Below are 19,655 nucleotides of genomic sequence, written 5' to 3'. Positions count from 1 at the left end.
GCTTGCACATCCAGACCGTTTGACACGCAATCTGAGATCAAACTTCATGGCACTGGAAGGTAAACCAAGGAAATCTCTAGCAGAAGAGCAGGCACCTGATTATCTGCTGCAAGATGTAGGAGCAAGATCGCAGGTCAAAGATGACAAAATCCTTCACAGAGTTCAGGGGAGGATGAAAGAAAAACATACAGACTAGTAAAGTCACTTGGCTGTTGCAGTTTTCCAGCCAAACAAGGATAAAAAGTAGCTATTCATCAAAGTTGTACAGACACTGTACTATAAGGGAGTTCCTGAAGAAAGGAAAGGAAAATGTTTATTAAACAATTTACTATTTGCTGGCATTGTTTGCCTCTTGAGGACAGACAATTCAGGACAACTACTTGGCAATAAAACAGTCTGCTCACTTTAATAATTTGTGAATATTCAGATATTAGGATGACGAGTGTGATACAAACACACATTTGCCACCTTCCAGTTCATTTAGATGAGAGCCAAGACTGGAAAAATACGGTTTTCCAAACGCTAGGTCCTGTAGCTTTAAAGACTAATACTCGCAACACCTTAGAAAACTGTTTTGCTACTGCTTTAACATGTCAAGCAAAGGTATACCTCAGGCTAGCCTGAGGTGATGGGTAAGAAATCTGCTTCTTAGAGATCAAGAACAAATACTATTTATCAAAACACTACACAAGATCTCACTAGAGTACAATATTCCAAGAATTACAGAACAGTTCTACACCTAAATACTGCATGGAAAGCGTTTCACATTTGCTCTGATCAATTTCTCAGAGTTTGGCTGCATTAAAGCTTGGAAAACACATTAAAGAGACCAAGCACAATTCATCACACTCCTCTATGCAAGTTAGAGTCAAAATTCTCTTTGCTATCTCCCCTACTAACTAGTACCACTGTACGCCAAAAATATTTCTGAAAAGACTTTTGAATTGTAGACACATTTCAAAGGGGGTTAAAATAGAGCATCACGTCCAGTTAGGAATTCTCTTGCTTTCAAAAGAGATACATCAAAACGAGACTTACCCTTCCAAACACATCGCTAGAGAACCAAGTAAAATTGTGTGAATTACATGATAAACTATTTCTGGCCTCTCTCCAATTCGACCATCCTCAAGTTTAACTGTCTCTTTCAGTGGTTCACCACTGCAGTTGGAGAAAATGAGACATCACTTAATTCAGACATTATCTCAGGCAAAGGTGCCAATAAATCTATTTTTATGACCATGAAGTCAGCAGCACACTGAGATCACTCTGTGCCATACCATACACCATCGTTGCACTGCTCATTTGGTTTTCATTCTTTGTCAATGATCTCTCAGTACCTGCTGTCCCTTGTCTCTGAAGCAATGGCTGTGAATTAACACAACAGGATCACTGCCTATGACAACCAATCCTATTTTAAGGTACTTCAGCAACAAGAGACAGTCTAATCAAGAGCATGCATACTCCACGAACATTTAGGCAAAGCATGCTGTACACATATTCTAAATCTCTTTGCATCATTAACCTGGTGAAGATTATGGAATCTGTATGACTACATATACCATGTTACCACAAAGTAAGATTACAAAAACACCTTTCAGTGACAGTACTATCTTATGAATATATAATTACAAATAAAAGACAACCAAAATCTTACAACAAATGTTTTTTCTACAAACAAGATAGCGAGACACATGAAAGACATTTTATTCTACCATTAAGTGATCTCAGTTACAAAGTTGTAAATAAATCCTCATGACAAAGTGCAAAAAATATTTGAGATTAGTAACTGTTTCCAAACTAATTAGCTTCTTTTTTTTGAGGAGGGAGAAGGGTTATTTTAAGCTTTTAAAAAACCTGTTGGATATACTGAAGTTACTGCTCATCATGAAGCAGTAAATAGATACTATACCCACTAGCAAAAAATCAGTAGTTTATCGTTTTGAACAGATTATTTCACATCCAACCTGACATATTTTCATTTATAGCAGTATAATCTTTACCTATTGAAAGTCTTACTCCTTGAAAAAAAATCTACTCATTTTTGCTGCAGACAAGTGAGGAATCTGCCCTAACACCTAAGCAGCTATACCATTTATCTTCTACCAGGGAGATGTAATCTCCTAGCCAGCTTCCAAGATAAGTTATGCTAGGATCTATGATCTACAGTCTTGCCATTCTGAGCCTGCACACAGACAGCTCCACTACCCTTCTCTCAAGGGAACTGTGAATCACTGTGAAACTAAAAATAATTGAGTCCGTTTTACTTCAGCTCCATTCTGAGCAGCTAAGACTGATGAACCTTATCACAGTAAACAAGATGTGAAAAAAAACAAAACAAAAACAAAACCCAGGAAAGTGTTAGAAATCTGAAATCCTCTCAACTCCACCCATTTCATTCTTTGCAATATGTAAACTTGGAAAAAATAAAACAAAAACAAAAAACAGAGAAACAAATCCTCTAGAAACAATCCAGGGACTTTGTTGTTGGAAGGGGAAAACAGATATTTCTTTCTCACAGTGCTAAGAGACAAACATATCATAAAACCATTAGCCAAATCTCTGCAGGAATCGCACCTTTGGAAAACAAACAAACAAAAAACCACAAACCAAATAAACAAACCCAGAGACAATTCCCTGTCCTGACTGAAGGGATGCTCAAGAAGCTCCTCACTAAAAGACTTTCTGTGGAAGCCCTTCCACTGCTGCCCATGCCCTCGCATGCTCAATGGGCTAACCCTGTCTTGAGGCCTCAATCAGATACACGATTGACCATTCACTTATAAATCCATGAACCTCTTATTTTTCACTTCTAAATTTCCAATATAAATAAGTTACTTACCAAATTCTCCTAAAAATGACCTGAGTTACAGAAAAAAGGCAGATAATTAATACTAAAATATAGAAAGGCAACAGTGATGACTGTGTTAGCCGCAAAAAAAAGTCTTGGGATGGTGCCTGAAGAGATTCTTGACAAAGGAGCCAATTCATTGTAAAATTCCTAGTAAGGCAAAAACATCCCATTAAAAAACAATAATAATACCACATAGATTAGGAAAAAAAAAAGTAAACAACCAAGCATGTTTTCATCTATTCATGTCATAGGAAACTATTCGAAATTCATCTTTGAAAAGTGGTATGTTATAATTTTAAACTGTTTTACAAGTCCTCTTTACAGTAACTATCAAATGCTTATCTTCCAGAAAAAGCCTGTGATCTTAAGAGGCCAGACTACAACTCTTCTCTGTCACAAAAACCCAGCCTCCTGTATAGCTCCATTATGAGGACCACAAAGCACTTTGTTGTCACAGTGGATTAAGATTTTAGAGATATTGATGCAAGAAGGTATGCTTGTCCTCATTCCACAGGGAAAGTGGTCATCTGAGAGCACACGTAAGCCTGAGGCACTGCCAAGAATGCTGAAATTCTAATTCTGTAGCTGAACCCGCTCGATCATTCTTCTTTCTCAGTTAATGAGCAGAAACATTATATACTATGCCAAGAAGCACTATAAATGTGTATTCTCAACTGGACTTGGTGTGGCACGTGATTCAGTGAGTGCATTCTCGTCTTTTATTTTCTTTTGCTTTCTTCCCTGTTTTCTTTTACTCCCAAATGAAGACCAGAGAACTGAACCACTTTCAGTTAGAGAGAACCAGTTTCAGGATTAACAACTGAGCACGTCCAAACTAGCCTTAAAAGACAGATCTTGAAGTTCTTGTGCTGCAAACCATAATTCCAACATTTAGTTACACGATTTTCCAGGGGTAGTTGCACCCAGTTTGTCTCAATCACCAACTTCAATGCACGGTTGCAGAGCCTGGAAAGTAGCATGTACTAAGTCCCAGGAAAAAACAAAAACAAAACACATCCATAATACCTGGTAGCTGAATAAACCAAAATCCTGACCAGAACCATTCTCGTCTTTTCTTGCAAAACATTTACGAACGTGCATGTATGTGTTTTACAACAGTGCATCTTGGTCGAACTCAGAATATCTTCTCTTCCAAAAATTCCCCAACAGTTTCAGTTTTGTGGTGTCATTTTCCAAATCTTCTCCTGAAAGGCTGTGAAGTAGTTTTGTAAGAGACAGATGGAGTTCACAGGAGAGAGAACTAACTCCTGCACAGAACTGCAAATGCTGGCTTGGGTCCAGGAGGTATCTCTGGTTCTTACCAATACTCCGTTTGAAGATTTCCAGGATATCTGTAGCCATGTTGTTACCTTCTTGCAGACCAACACTCAACTCTTTTACATATGCAAACAGTTTCTCTTAGGATCACAAGGATTTCCTCTGACTTTTAAGTTGTCCCTCGTCTTAATTTCTTCTAAAACAAATAGCTTGCTTTTTTTTTTTTTTTTGGTGGTGGTGGTGTTATTCTTACAAGACTGAAAAACAATCAACCATGTTTTGAGGTACTATCAATAGTCCGTGACTCCCTTCACGGTTTTCCAGTCAGGACCACTACCTTTACCCTACAATCCCTGCTTTCACATCTTATTAGAAACACTAGACAGGGTACAACAAGTTTTTGCTTTTCAACATCAAAGAAAGCAAATATCTACATGATGGGATTTCATTCTCAAGGGATGAAATATTGAGCAGCAGAAATCTCCAAATCGTAAGTAAATTTTGTATATGCATCTTTTTAAATTATTTTTTTAAAACCAAGTGACAAATACAAAGTTTTGCTAACTCCTCTACAAAATCCACATAAGCCACTGAAATTTTGTACTTCTTAGAGAAGTTTCAGAAGTTTGGATATCTTAGAAAATGTAAAAAAAAAAATATTAAAACTTACTTAGTTGTGTTTAAGCCAAGTTTTACTTCAAGGAATTTCAGCAAATGCTCATTTTCCTTATGAGGAACAAACATCTGAAAATTAATTTAGCAGAGAAAAATCTTATTAAATGCAGGAAACAGCTTTCACATAGTCACTTCATTCAGATTACAAAATGGCAGGGAAGAATCAGTTGTTCAAGATTTAGTTAAAACCCACACATTGGATTAAGTGTGCCAATTAAGGTACTGATACAGTATTGTAAATCTTCACTTAAATAAATCTGTCTTTAGGATTTCCTAGAAAATATAATACCCTGCATTTCATTCATGTACCCCAATGGGAGGGCTAGTGAGAAGTTGTCAACAAGTTGCCAGAAGGCTACCGAGTGGGGCAAAAAAGATCATGAAAAATGGACATGGACTTACCACCGAGCAAGCCAAAGAACATTGTGTTTAGCTCCACTAAACAATAGGACTGCAGCCTAGCAAAAGTTATGAGCATTTGTAATCTTCACATAAATTGTTTGAGCAGCCAAAAGTTCTATGTACCGTCTACGTAATTTATGTTATGTTTTTCAGGGTTAGGCTTTATTTTCCTGGAGATACAGCAAGGCTAGCTAATCTGAATGACACAAGAAAACAATCAGATTTGAGCATTCTCTCAGACTTTTTTAGCGTTTACTAGGATCTTCATCTTTAAGATGACACTGAATTAATACAACCAGGATGAATTTGAGATGTAAAGGAAAAGCACAAATTACATAAAAGGCTAGGGCCAGTAAGAGGGAGTTACTAACCAAGACCTAAGACCAGGTTAAAATCCCACTGAAAGTTAACATCTACCCTAAGCCTACTAGCTCTTTTCCACGCACAAGAATACTGTTTTAATATCTAACCCAATTGGTAGAAACCATCCAAGTTATAACAAAAAACACATTTATGAAATAACTAGTGTGTGATTTAAAGAGTATTTCCATACTATGCTTTAATCTCAACCCAAAAGACTAAAGCCCCCAACAAAAACAGCTGCTTGGGTTGTTAAAGGTTTTAAAATAAATATATAGATATAAAATTTACTCTATTATCTCTATTCACAATAAATTAAGTTACAAACTCTCAGACCAAAAAGATAAGCGACACTTCAAAAAACTTTTTCAAGGTAACCGTAGCTTTTCATTTAGATTATAACAATTAAAATCACTTTTTATAGATGAATCTTACCTTTAATAAGAAGTTTAGCATCAGCGTTATTGTGAGTACCAAATAAATGTACATAATTTTCAGCAATCTTGATAAAAATGTACCTTTCTTCATATTCATCTGCAAAAATATGTTAAGAATGTCGTATCATTTGGAGTTCCGTTGAAATAATAAAAACTACGTTCAGAGCTGGAGGAGAGTCTAGTTACCTGAAGGCATTTAGAGAGCATTAGAGCTGCTACAAGACTTAGTAGCGGCGACACTAGTAAGGCTGAATTTTCAAACTGCAATAGGTACCCCAAGAGGAGAGAAAACAAGTAGATTTTGTATACTTCATGCACCTGTTGAAGAAACAAAATAAATTACAGTGGATATACATTTTGCTTTCTAGAGCAGGAGGTAGTTCACTTCATTTTCCTGTTAATTAGGGGATTTAATGGATAAATCTTTATCCTCAAGGCTAGGAATCTAGCAGGGTACCATTTGGCTGTGAAAAGTATTTCACATCAAAATGGCCCTGGTCAGATTCAGTAACCAGACTGCTTCATGGGAAATCTGTAAAAATGCCCCAAGTAGTAGTATTTTCTTCTGCTGAAGAACATATAAAAGCAACTGAAAGAAGAGGTGACCAATTATTCCTGCACGCAGTTTGAAACTGACGTCACATCTAGGAAAACTCGAAGGCACGCAAGTATGAAGCAGGAACCATAGGAAAAGGCTAAGGAAAAATGTCTTACTGTTACATTTCTAAGAACCATTTTGCAGAAGAATTTCAAATACTTTCTCATATTGAATAAACAGTTACTAGTTAGCCTACAGCATTTGCATTATTCACTGACTGTATCAGTATAGGGTGGGCCATCTGGGGTGGCCATCTCTCCGAGGATGTTTTCAGGCCTTGGGGCTTTCTTTAGGTTCTGCCCTTTTGTTAGGGAAGCTGTCTGAAACACAGCAGGCCAAAGGAGAGCAAATTTTAAGCCATTTCATTCTTCCAAAGGACAGGACGTGCACTTTAGCTGGACCCAGGCTGCCAGACACTCGAGTAATCACTCGATCTATGAGCTCCTGAGCAGTGTGTATGGCAGGCACCTCTGAGGCTGTATTTAAGTCCCCAACTACCAGGAGGTCGATGAGTTTTAATACCTTTTCTGTCTGTGCCAGAGCAAAGCTGTCAAGCAGAAAAAGAGACACGGCCTGGACAAACAGGAGATAATGACTGTACTCCCACATCATCATGAAGGTGTACGTTGAAGCACTCACCAGAAGGTAACAAAACTTCTAGAGAAAACAAGAACAGCAAAGCATTAATTTGATACCTACGCATCTCTGTCACTAAGTAACTGAGAGGTCATTAAAACAGGAATTACAGAAATTCACTATTTTAGGAGATAAATAAAATACTGCATTCAGACGTACTTAATACCTTCTCAGATGGAAAAAAGTCATTACTGAAACATTCAAAAACACTGAAAGCCAATCAAAAGAAACACCTCCGACAGAGAGACAGGGAGAGGAAGTTACCACCATCTTCTCCAAGCAACAGGAAAAGAAATGAAACAGGCTGCATATTGAGAAACATTCGGCATCTGTTTATCTTAAAAAAGACAGCACACAGCTGATTCCCACACTGTTCTCTCTAAACCCTCACGGGGGCATAACAGGGCAGGGCACGACTCGCTTAGCAAAAACCACACGTGCCTAGGAGAAATCCAAGTGGCGGCTTTGAGAAGGACAAACAAAACGTCTACAGTTTCCTCCCTAGCAGGGCAGTAGCGACAAAGAGGTAACTACTCTAGAGCACAGTTCCACCACCAACTCTTTATTAAGAAATTAATTTAGTTTTACCTCTGCAGAACAATTTAGGTTTTTTTTTAAATAGCCTGTGAGAGCTGCTACTTGACATGCAAAATATGGCAAAGCCCAATTTTCCCTTGATGGTATGGAGTAATCAATTCTTGTTGTATCTGTCCTAGAATAAAGTACAGACAAACAAAATTATTAAAGATTTACGGAACAAAAATATCAAGGAAAGCCTACATGTCACTTCCAGTTACCAGCGTGGCCTCGCAAGCAAGCTTTTCCTGTATCAGGTTTAAAGCAACACGGGCACAATTTTGCTGCTGATGCAGATCACGAATTTAATATCAGCGTGGAAGGTCCAATCTTGACTCACTTATTCAGCACAACTCCATATCAGGTGGCATTTACAAACCCAAAGGCTGGGGACCACTGCTGGAACAGCAGCTTTTCATGTTACCATGAGCATCAGCTGAGAGAGAAGAGCCTTTTCTGTTCTCCTATGTTTTAAAAAGCAGCTTAGGCAATAGAGCACAACATACTCCGAATCCAAAGCAGTGCAGCAGCAGCACCAGCAGATTCTTGGCCTACGGGGAAAATTCTCCCCAGCAAAACGAGGGATTAAAGGCGGATGGGAAGCATGGGACAGGACAGCAGCAGGATCTTCTCGTGGAGTGACTTGACAGTACCTGCACAATTGGAACTGGAGGAGAAAGTTTTAAAAAGTGCTAAAGCAACTTAGAAGCACAAGTCGTGCTTTCAAATGTGATCAAAGCCATCGATTTCAGAGGTACATAGTCTTCTTTGTGTCTACTGTGCTTTTAAAAAGGAGCCTCAAGCTCCTTTATCGTTTAGGTACTTGAAAGCGTCACCTTTCATTTTTACCTCTGAAGCGCCTCACAGAGGAGTACTTGGAGCTTTTTTTTTTTTAAACTACCAGACCATTCAATTTGTTAACAGTGTTTAATCTTCTCTGCTGCTGAAAAAAATACAGATTTATCCACCATTTTTCCTACTTTCCACTGCTCACATCAGCTTGATGAGCAGTATTTTTAGCCATTAATCACGGATTTGGTCATGATGACTTCACACTCCTAAGAGACGCTTCCCAACAGCTCAACTTTAAAAGTACATCTCTAACACTTCGCTCTTCCATAGCTTTTTGTGTCCTTTTTTTCTTTTTTTAAAAAGGATTTCAACATTTTTCAGGGCAAATAAGTACTCTCAAGTTCACAGAAAGCCCCAGAGCTATTTGGTGACAAACCAGGAATGAGAACACAAGTTCTCATTGCCTACATGAAGTTCCCTATTATTGTGGTGTTTCACAAAAGGAAGGGGCATTTTCATGCAAGTGAAACGTTACAAAATGAAAAAAATGTTGAGGTCAGAATCATCTAAGAAGATTCCACATTGCACAAAAAAAAATCTACAAAAAGAAGATTAAAAAAATAATAATAATCAAGGATCCTTCATAGAAAAAATGCACTTGGTCATTTCCTTCTAAGCAACAGAACAATGGTCACAATGTTTGGAGCTGGCCACAGACAATACTTCTCTTTTCAGCAACTTCAGAAATTTGTTTTTATTCTTCATCAGAACAAAACCAAAACCTTCTGATGAATGTTTTTTGCAAAATGGACTCGTGTGAAAACACCCATGTATTCACACACAGCCATGAGCTCAGGCCAACTGACAGCGTGGCTGGTTTGGACGACAAGAGACTATTTCCATTACCCAAGGCATCGTCAGAGTCAGTGCATCTCCGGGAAACCCTTTGTATTCAGCACAAGAGCCCGCTCTCACAACGAGAACACAAAGTTTAACAGAAAGCATTTTAACCCACTCTCATATTTTCAAACGCCTTAGTGACAAACTAGATTGTAGAAAGATGTTTTTCTTACCTGTTAATAATGAACCATGCTACAGTCAGCATTCCTGCCAGCCAAGTCCCACTCATAACCCAACTGGTTACAAACAATGCAGTCACATAAATTCCCTGCAGTCCAAAAACTATACCAATGTAGAAATACACTGGCTCAATAACTTCCTGAAATTACAAATAAAAACGAAGAGACATAGCGGCAACTGAGCTGAAGCTGGAAAGTATTGCTACTTACTATATGCATATTGCTAACAGCGTGCTAGGTGCTTTACAAACAGGTAAGAGACGGCCTCAATTCTAGGAGAGGATCAAGCATGCTTTTCTTTTGGGCTCAGGGAGAACGAAGCCGTGTTTACTGACAGCACACTCAGGACTCAGCTTGCTAGTGCCAGGATTTTTGTATTTGCTACAGCATGAACTCTGCACGGGTCAGATTTAAAGAATCCATGCTGCAGTGAGATATAAAGTTCATTGGGCTACTGAAAGAAAGTAGGTAAGAGAGGAACTTGGAAAGGTAAAGATGTGGTAAAAATGGTTCCAAACACAGAGGAGAACATATAAAAATAAAAAAGTTAAATGAGAGAGCATAAGGGAGGACACGAGTATGCAGCGTAAGCAGAACAAAGCCCAAGTGGAGCAGAAAGAGACAAAAGGTTCACCTACAAAAATCTGTTTCCCTGTTACCTATACTGAATGGATAGAGACAGGTAGCACTGGTCAGTACTCTGAAGGACCTAACTTTTGTGCTTTTAACGGATGGCACAGATCCTCTCAGCACTTCTAAGGGGTTTGCAGAAGTAAAGAAATAACAGACAGAAAGGTTTAGTGCATGTAACTCCCCCACCCCCCATCCTATTCCAAAGACTGATGGGAATTGAGGAGAACCTGATGGTACGCTTAGCTCGATTCACTCCAGAAAAATTGCATGTATTTACTGTGCACAACATGGCAAGTCACACACACATACGCTGAAAGCACAGGAAGCAGGAGAAACGCACATACTTCACTACCAGATGCTTGGTACAACACACTGGCAATCAATTCTGGGTACAAAGTCATTTGCTGGACTGCATTTATCGTCTTCAGCGATATTGTCTTATTGTTGTGTGTCAACTCATAAACACCTACAGACAAAAGAAAATATATTATTCCTGGAAGCACTTACTATTGCTCTTCTTAAAAGGGATGAGAAGTATACTCAAAGGCAGGGGGAAACCGATTTGGACGCTGAAGCAATTACCTGATTCATCATTTCTGATTTTAAAAGGAAGAAGAAATTACTGTGCTAGGTGCTGTTCCAACCTATTGATATTGCAACAAAATCATTACCGTTTTTTGAACTAGTCTTTAAGTGGAAGGTCCAAAACTAATCAGCTAACGTGTAGTCTTTTCAGGTAAAACACATTGATGCAGTCCTGGAACAAGCTCCCTACAGTTCACCTTCACAGGAGCTTCTTAAGAAGCGAGACAAAGTCTACCAGGGATGAGCAGGACGTATTAAACTTGTCTCCACAGAGAGGTCAGACTCCACGGCCTCATCAACGTTCCCAGCCCTGCATTTCTGAGACTTCTAAGGACCACTCACCTAACACAACATGCCTTTGTGTGGGATTGAGATGAAGCTGAAGTTGGCATACTTGTAGGACACATCGCTCAGAGACATTGTAATTTAAAAAATAACTTGTCATTATTTAGGACAATGGAGGGAAGGAGAAAAATAATCCATAAAAAAAAAAAAGAAAGAACAATAAACCCAACAACAGTGCAGCAAAGAAGATTACTGTTTCCAGCTCTGAATGCATCTTGGTGTGTGGTCTGCATCTGGTTCTCTGCAGGCCAAGCCAGGTCTTACAGAGCTCAAATCTGGGCTCAGCAGGGCCATGAAAGCCTTTGAAAACTGCATGCCTCCTAAATGCCTCGTAGACACACGAGTCTACCTGTTTGCAGAGCCAGCTGCAGCACGCCTGTGAATGAGGCAGCCCATCCATCGCCAGCACGGGTAATCTTCCCAGAGATAATAAGGAATCGACTGTTCCAAAGCCCTGTTGCACACTGCTGACATATGCTACGCATCAGCTGGGAAACCGCTACCAATAAAACTATACCCATAAAGTTTAACTGGCTTAGGATGAGGTTTCATAAGAGGACTGAACTAATTCAACAGCTGGCTGCTGCAAGACAGGGCTGGTCACTCCTCCCTCCCTCCCAGCAGTCTCACCTTTCCCCCTGTGCTCTTCCGAACTCACTAAAATAGCACAGAACCGTTCGAGCTTCTTTTCGCCGTTTTCATTTTCCACTGGTTCAAGAACCTGACCCAGTTATGGATGGTGGTGACCTCCAGAGCCAGCGCAGGATAAAAAGGAGCACAAAGGGAGGAGAAACCACTGCCACCCAGCTCGTTCTCCTCCCTCTTGGTTTCTGTCCCCCTTGCTCAGCCCTCATCAACAAGTACTCATCACAGCTGACAGGTTTAGAAACTGCTGGCAGGGACAGGACGGAGCAGATCATCTCTTGACAGAAACTGTTCTACCTTCTGATGGGATGAAACAGTAATTTCCATGCCCCGTTTCCAAATTCAAGAACAATACGCTTACAGAGCTAAAAATCAACGACATAGCATGGGCAAACCCGACGATAACATATGTGGCAGTATCAGCATAACATTAATCCTACTCTGGAAAGTTAGGTCAGCGTGCAGTTTTTATAAATCTGACCAATATGCCTATACAGGAGTATAAAAATCAGCCTCCTTAGTCTGCAGCAGTTATAACTGCCTCCAAAAAGAGAACAGAACTTTTCAAGGTTAATAAAATAAACGTTTTTGTACCTCTTTCAAAGGAAGGAGCCTTTAGCAGTTCTTTATAGAATGAGTAATAAATGGCGCTGTCACCCTGAAATGTAATTTCTCGTTCAAGTTCCTAGAAAAAAAATAAATAAATATTCACCTCCTGCAATCTCTTTCCATGGAAGACCATATATTTTCAGACAGACTGCTTTTGTAAGACAGCACATGGTTATGACTCCACTGTACATCTTCAAAGTATTCCACAAAACATTAATCTTCCCAGCACCTCTGTCAGGTATACAACACTCCCTAGAACTTAGGAATCAGAGCAACTCAAATCCACATACTAAGTTAGCACAAGATGCACAGGATCATTTCATATTCTCAGACCCGAATCTCGTTTGACTTTCCACACCTCGCTAAACAATACAGTTCTTAAAAAAACACACATCCCTGATGTTTAGTTTGCACAACCCCATTATGCTTCCTTTTTTTCATCCAAATTTTAGAAAAGTTATTTCAACTATAAAGGATGGCATGGGAAAACACAGAAAAACATGACAAGACAAGACTACTCTCAGTAGCAGAAACACCTTATTTTTTTAAGGAACTACTTCAAAGACAGAGGCCTGAGCAGAAAGACACGGGATTCTGAAAGCAAGCAGTTCCAACCTGGCATGGATCGGCTTTAATTTCAAGGAAACAATTTGGCTTTTGTTTCAGTAATTTAACTTTTTCTTTACCTGCCTGCTGGAAAACCAGAATTTCCGTTCGTGGTATGTTGAGAGGTACACAGCGTACATCATTCCACTAGTGACTGCCGCGAGACAGCCAAAGAAAAGTTTCGCAAACCGTTGAATTAGCAAATCTGAAAAGGGAGAGTGAAAAAGCTAAAGTAGTCCAGAGGACTTAAACCACAAACAGTATGCCCTCAGTGTGACTCGTTGCTGAACAGCAGGTAAGCGTACCGGCATCAGAATTAGCCCACCACCATCACCACAGATCCATCAAGATCTGTGTTGCTGTTCCTTTCCTGCAGTTTTCTCTCTCATTTCTCACCGCTGCTTCATAGGCCTTTTGGATACAATACCCACACGCTCCACGGCAAACTCCTCTCTGTTCTAACAAGCTTCAGTTTCAAAGGAATTTCAAGAAGGAAAAATGAATTACAAGCACGGAGAAGAAATTCTTAATTTTGTCCAACACACCATAAAATCTTTAAATGCATCAACAGAAAAAAGTGACCAAATCCCATTTAACACCAATGCTGAGACATGCTATTCTCCATTCCGCTTTTCAAATGGAAAAGGAAGGAAATAATCTGAATTTTACCCGTTCTTTCCCCTGTAGCTCCCTCAAGTTGGTATATGCTTTTAACATAAAAGTTTTTGGTAGCTTGGTGAGCTTTAGCATAAAATTACACCCGGTTTTAGTTCTGTGCCTTGAAGAGCTGTAAGGACTTTTTGACTATTGTTTCAATACCATTAATTCATGCCTTTCAGCTTCTCAACTGAAAGACAATTCCAGGCGCAATTAAAATGTTTATCTGTACTCAAATAGCCAACAATAAGATTCTTAACACCTCCCTCCTCCAACTGAAACAACCCAGGACTAGCATTTTACTCTGCAATACATAAAATGTCATTACTAAAGAATCCTAATGTGCATGCACGCTTTCTCTTGAAACATTCAAAAACCTAATGCAAAGCAAGTCTGTTATAAATTACTGTGCTAGAAATATCTTCCCATAAAATGTAAAAGAATATGAAAAAAAGAAATCAGAAGTTGGCTAAAAATTCTGTAGCTTACATTTTGGCGATCTTCCCAGCTTCGAGTTTTCTTTGTTTCTCTCCTCTGGAGCCATTTTGTCAGATTCTGTGCAGTTTTGTTTCCTCCTCTGTCGCAGGTCTGCTGCCCCTGAAGACATTTTTCTGAAGTTATTGCAACAGAATACCTAAAATCACACTCTGAGAAATCCACGCAGCAGCAGGTAACAGCCAGTTATCGCCAGGGATTCAGCCACACAGCAAATACATTTGACAAAAAGACTCAGCTAAACTATTTCATATGCATAACTAAAATAATGTTATAACTACACAGAAATCAATCCCTAGTTATTCCTTAGGGAAAATCAGTAATTTTCTCTTGAGGTCATACTCTGGGATTACCCTGAATCAAACTGGAAGTTAGCTGTTTTACTCCCTCGTTAACATTTTATAGAAATGAAGGAAAGAGGAACTTTAGATGAGTTGGTGTTGACACTGGGAGAGATTGGTGTCAATTCCATACTACTCTCATTCTGGTTTTACACGGCTTTAGTAGAGTAGCACACTTGGCACATTACTGTTATGTAAAAACTGGGCTAGCCACTGCTTTTAAATTGAGCTGTCTGATCTTCATGTTACATTGACTTTATAAAAGCTTTCATCATAACACTTTTCCTGCTTCCAAATCTATTGGAATTAAGCCGACTTATGAATTCTTAGTGTAATACAGAATGAAAAGGCCCGGTCTGGTAGGCCACATAGCTCGTTTCACACCATGACTGAGGACCTTGGCTTCTGTTTTCTGTACACAACAGCAGTGTGAAGCCCTGGTCCATTTATTTTACGGTCTGAGAAGTAACCAGGCTAATTCTCTGAGTGCAAGTGTCCATTCAAAAAGACTCGTTGCAAAATATCTGCTATAGCTACTATATTCAAGATGACGCCCCACAATACTTAGTATAATTTTAGAAGCGTGAGGAAAAGGGTTATCTGTAATTCGCACTCCAGTCCTTTTGGCAGATATCTAATTTGACCTACAGAGGCTACAAAACTTCGACCAATGATTCTTCTGGACTTAAAACAGAGCTTCCATGCAGCCATTCAACATTAAACTCCAAGCGTCATTCTTGCCATCCCACAATAAAGCTGCTAATTACTCTGGCGGTGTATTACTTCACATCTAAATCGATCTACTTTTAAACCCCAACTATTAGATTCAGAAGTCAGAAACAGGATAGTAGTATAAACAACCGGTTAAAGTGGTGTCTGCCCATAACATTGAACCTGCCTTTGTGTTTTAATGGGATTTTCAAAGCAATTATAACTTATTCTAAGCAGACCAAGATCTCAATTGTATCATTTTTCATGGTAAAATGAATAGAAAACGTCTAGCTTCTTAAACATAACAAGAATTAGACCAATATTCAACAAAACAATGCTTAAGGCACTCAATATCGCATTTACCATTAGGTCAATCCAAAACGAAAGGTATACTGGTAACTCTTCGTGTCCTTAAATCAATCAGCAATGCAAACACAGAGTGCACTGCAACTGTAAGTCATTTGTATCAGACAAGATAAAACGGGAGAAAATATTTACATCACCAGAATGTGCAGATTGCTTGGAAAGACAACTGTCTGTCCTTGCCACCCTAGTTACGACCAAAGAAGTCGCAGTGAGAACGCTGGAGGAAAACGCATTTCTTTCATTATTTTTAGCATATTATTAGTGAACCAAACTCGAATGTAAAATGCTTGTAAAGTTTACAGTTAGCAGCACCAATAGAAAACTCCTAAAGAAAAAACAATTTCAAACTCTAATTCTGAAACCACTACACCTCAGTCAGCAAGTGATCTTCACCTCAATTTGAAAACTGCTCAATAGATTTCCCCCTCAGAAGAAACAATAATAAAGGAAGATCCAAGGATGCTATTTCTGTTTAACTTGCAGCTGCCTCAAACAAGAAAAATGCTGTTTCCACTTCCACGAATCCTTTTAAATGGGGTGAAATGAAAGTCAACCAAGGTGACGACTAAAAATAATCTAGCATTTTGAACTGATGACACAGCCTCTAGTGTCTCTCTATCCAGCAAGCAATTTTCTATCCACGATCGCTCCCCAGTTCCCTGCAAGTTCCCTTAAGTTTTTTAACTCATTTAGTGATCGTGTTCCACTTAGTTTTGTGTTTCTGTTGCAGAGTCACTGCTCCTGTGTGCCACTCTTTTAATCCATTTTTTACCAGTAAAGTGACCACTATCTGCGATTTTTGTCCTCTTATTGGAAGAAGGATAAAGCAGGACTAGGAAACTTTCAGAGAGGGACCCCAATAAGGATCAAGGCTGCGCAGTGGCTCCCATTCACATCTCAAGTAAGCGTGTTAGGATATTTTCCTCAGTCTGCAGAAAAAGATGACCAAGAGAAGCACAACAGAGACCTACAAGCCAGGGAAGTGCACCCGCAGGGTGAACAGACACCAGTGAGGGGTTCTGTTTTCCAGCACTGGCACCAGAAGCGATGGCCCAGACGCCGTGCGCCAGGCCAGCAGCAGGTCCCCCACCACACACCGTGGCCTTCAGGGGTCTGAGCTGACACCACAGAGCTCGCACAGCCCCAGGGGCAGATGTGTGCATCCCAGCAGCACAAACCCCTGGGCGCTGCTGCCACGGAGCCCACATCCAGCCCAGAAAGCCTCCAAAATTAGGAGAGCTGGGACACAGCGCGTCGCACAGCTCCTTTGCTCCCCTATTCCTCAAGATGCCCACTCCCGGCCGTGCTCCCCAGTTAAGCCAAACGCCACCCCCCAGCCCCACAAAGGGGCACCCCACAGAAAACCCCTGGGGGCAAATAAATGGGGGCTGCCTGCACAGAGGAGCCCCGCGCCCCCGGGCTGCCCCCGGCCGCCCCCCTCGGGCCTGAGGCGGGGAAGGGGACGAAGCCTGCCCCCCGCAGCGCCCACACGGGCCTCCCCGGCGGCGGGGCAGCCCCACGGGGCGAGGGATGGCGGTGACACCCGGCCCCTCACCTTCCTCCATCGCCCGCCTGCCGCCGCCGCCGCCCGCCGCCGGGGCCCCGCGCTGCTCTCTCGGGGGCGACACCGCCGCCCCGCCCGCTCTCCGGCCGCCGCCCGCCTCTCTTCGGCCCCGCGGCCGGCAGCGCTCTCGCATACCCCGGCGAGGGGAAGCGGCCCGGCCCCGGCTTTCCTACCGCCGCCTCCGGGCGCCCCGTGTGTGGAAGGGGAGGCGGAACCGTGGCGGCGGGGCGAGGGGAGGCGGCCGGCGCGCAGCCGCGGCGTACCGCGACATGGCGGCGCCCTGCCCCAGCTGCTGAGGGAAGGGGCGCCCCCCGCGGCTGAGCCGGCGGTGGGCAGGCGGCTGGGGTGGGAGCAGTGCCCGGGTGTCGCAGTATAACCTGCTCCTTTGCTGCTCTCGGGGTGGTGCAGAGCCTGAACCACGTCCTGGGGGCACTTGGGGTGGTACAGTCCCTGAATCACGTCCGGGGGACACACCTCAGGAGGTCCCCCTAAGGGTTTACCCACAGGTGGTCACCGTGAGTTCCTATAACGGGGAGTATATAAAGCCCTGTGTGCTAAAAGGGTGCCAAGAAGTTCAAAGGTTTATAGGATCTTGGTCTAGAGTTCTTAGTCTCAGATCTTAGTCTTGGCAGAAAGAGTCTGGCAGAAGGTGGAGGGCTGGGGTAAGATCTGATGCTTAGCTAGGACATCTTACATTTTCCTCTGTCTTGCCGACAACTGGGTCAGACCATAAACGTTAAAGGTTGGGGATCTCTCTCTAATGATCATGGTACGCGTGTGGAGGTGTACAGGGCTTCGCCACCCTCATGCAGACGTCATTCCCTGCATGGTGGAGTCACCGTCCCTGGGGGTGTTCAAGGAAAGGTTGGACGTGGTGCTTAGGGACACGGTTTAGTGGGTGACATTGGTGGTAGGGGGATGGTTGGACCAGGTGGTCTTGGAGGTCTTTTCCAACCTTAATGATTCCATGATTCTGTGTGTGCTCTGGACTAAATACTGCCACCCTTTGAGGGAGTCGTGCCCTGAACTATCAGACTAGAGACATCATCTCTGGGAGCAGGACAATACCAACTCAATATTGAAAGATTGCTGAAGACGCCCTGACACTTGCTACCTGAAAGTTCAGAAACAAACAGAATGACGTAACTGAGAGGTGCCTGCATGTCATCGCCTGTGTGTGTGCAGAGTTTGCCCAGGCACAGTCAGCCGAGGGCTCGCTTCGGGGCTGGGAGGCTGTGACCCAGGAGCTCTCATCAGCCAGTTCTGTCCGCACCAGAGTGCATCCCTGAGCAGAGCAGCTGGGCTTGTTTCAACCTCACAGAAGCAAACTGTTGGACAAGCTGTCGGAGAGGTTTGTGGCAATCGGCCCTTGGGGGCTGCATGTCTTCCTGCAGTCAGCCCACTGTCTGATCAGCCGCTGGAAAACTGATTTGGTTTCTCGTCTAGCAGCTGAAAGGAAAAAATAAACCAATTTGTGTATCCTATTGGAGCGTAAAATGAGATTTATAAGTTTCCTGGGTTTTTTAATAAAATTTAAAATACTTCTGCAATAGTTGATTTATTGGATAGTTAAAAGAGTTGCTTATGTTTTTAATGATCCATAAATTATCCATTGCATTTTTAATGTAGTTGGGTTTGATTTGTTTTATTTTTTTTTCATAACTTGATTCTATTATAAGTCACTGGAATGAACACAAATAATCTTTGCAATCAAAACAGCAATAATAATTTTAAATATTTGTAATCAGACCATTAATACATGGACAGGAGTAAAACAAATGACTGTACAGTTATGCTGTAAATTTTGGTCTTCTTAAGCCTCCTTTGTATTCGCTGTTTCATACTGTGCCTTGTTACATTTCTTGTGGAACTGGAGGTTTCTACAAATGCTCCAGTGTATGGGTAATCCTGCACTTTAAACTCATAAATGCATGTAACCATAAATGCATGTAAAGTTATTTACATACAGACAGTTATTAACTATACAGATAAAAGGGGAATGAAAAAAAAAATCCAACGCGCTCACTTGTTTTTCATTTTTTCCAAGGTATTCTCTGGATAAATTACAAAATTGAAGGTGAGAGAAAAAAAAAATTTCATGCAAGTTTCTTTCTCTCAGAATGAATAGGCTGAAATAATTTTTAGAGTAATGTTGAAAATGTTACTAATGCTGCTCTTCAATCTTCCCAAACACTTTGTATAACTAATTTTCTATGCAAGTTATTTCATTTGGCAGCTTACTTTGTGTCCTAAACATCGTGCTGTAATGCATTAAAATGAATAAATATAGGGATGTTGGGTTCTTTTTCCAAGCTTTCTCGGTACAAACATGAATCATGTATCTGCATTATGGCATTAGTTCTCTATTTACATATTATTTCTAAGCCCTACAGACATAACTTTTCTTTTTGTTT

General features: G+C 41.1%; 1 protein-coding gene across 3 annotated transcripts in view; it reads right to left on the bottom strand.

Moving 5' to 3' along the window:
• Positions 1-17,374, bottom strand: part of DPY19L4 (dpy-19 like 4) — a 29,417-nt gene extending 12,043 nt beyond the window's left edge. Inside the window, exons 1-13 of one of the 3 annotated variants that reach the window (XM_035546470.2) lie at positions 17,233-17,374; positions 14,254-14,361; positions 13,188-13,312; positions 12,487-12,577; positions 10,662-10,783; positions 9,679-9,824; positions 7,826-7,949; positions 7,124-7,258; positions 6,190-6,321; positions 6,002-6,100; positions 4,800-4,873; positions 2,840-2,998; positions 1,039-1,158 (exon numbers count right to left, since the gene is read on the bottom strand). In XM_035546470.2, coding sequence (XP_035402363.2) covers positions 1,039-1,158; positions 2,840-2,998; positions 4,800-4,873; positions 6,002-6,100; positions 6,190-6,321; positions 7,124-7,258; positions 7,826-7,949; positions 9,679-9,824; positions 10,662-10,783; positions 12,487-12,577; positions 13,188-13,312; positions 14,254-14,361; positions 17,233-17,374 — 1,577 coding nt within the window. The remainder of the gene's footprint in view (positions 1-1,038; positions 1,159-2,839; positions 2,999-4,799; positions 4,874-6,001; positions 6,101-6,189; positions 6,322-7,123; positions 7,259-7,825; positions 7,950-9,678; positions 9,825-10,661; positions 10,784-12,486; positions 12,578-13,187; positions 13,313-14,253; positions 14,362-17,232) is intronic. The other 2 variants (XM_035546471.2, XM_035546472.2) reach the window with 2 other exon arrangements.
• Between the last annotated feature and the right edge of the window lie 2,281 nt (positions 17,375-19,655).

The sequence above is a fragment of the Cygnus atratus genome, chromosome 2 (assembly GCF_013377495.2).
Source record: "Cygnus atratus isolate AKBS03 ecotype Queensland, Australia chromosome 2, CAtr_DNAZoo_HiC_assembly, whole genome shotgun sequence".
Classification (NCBI taxonomy): domain Eukaryota; kingdom Metazoa; phylum Chordata; class Aves; order Anseriformes; family Anatidae; genus Cygnus; species Cygnus atratus.
This window is presented reverse-complemented; position numbering and strand designations above follow the sequence as displayed.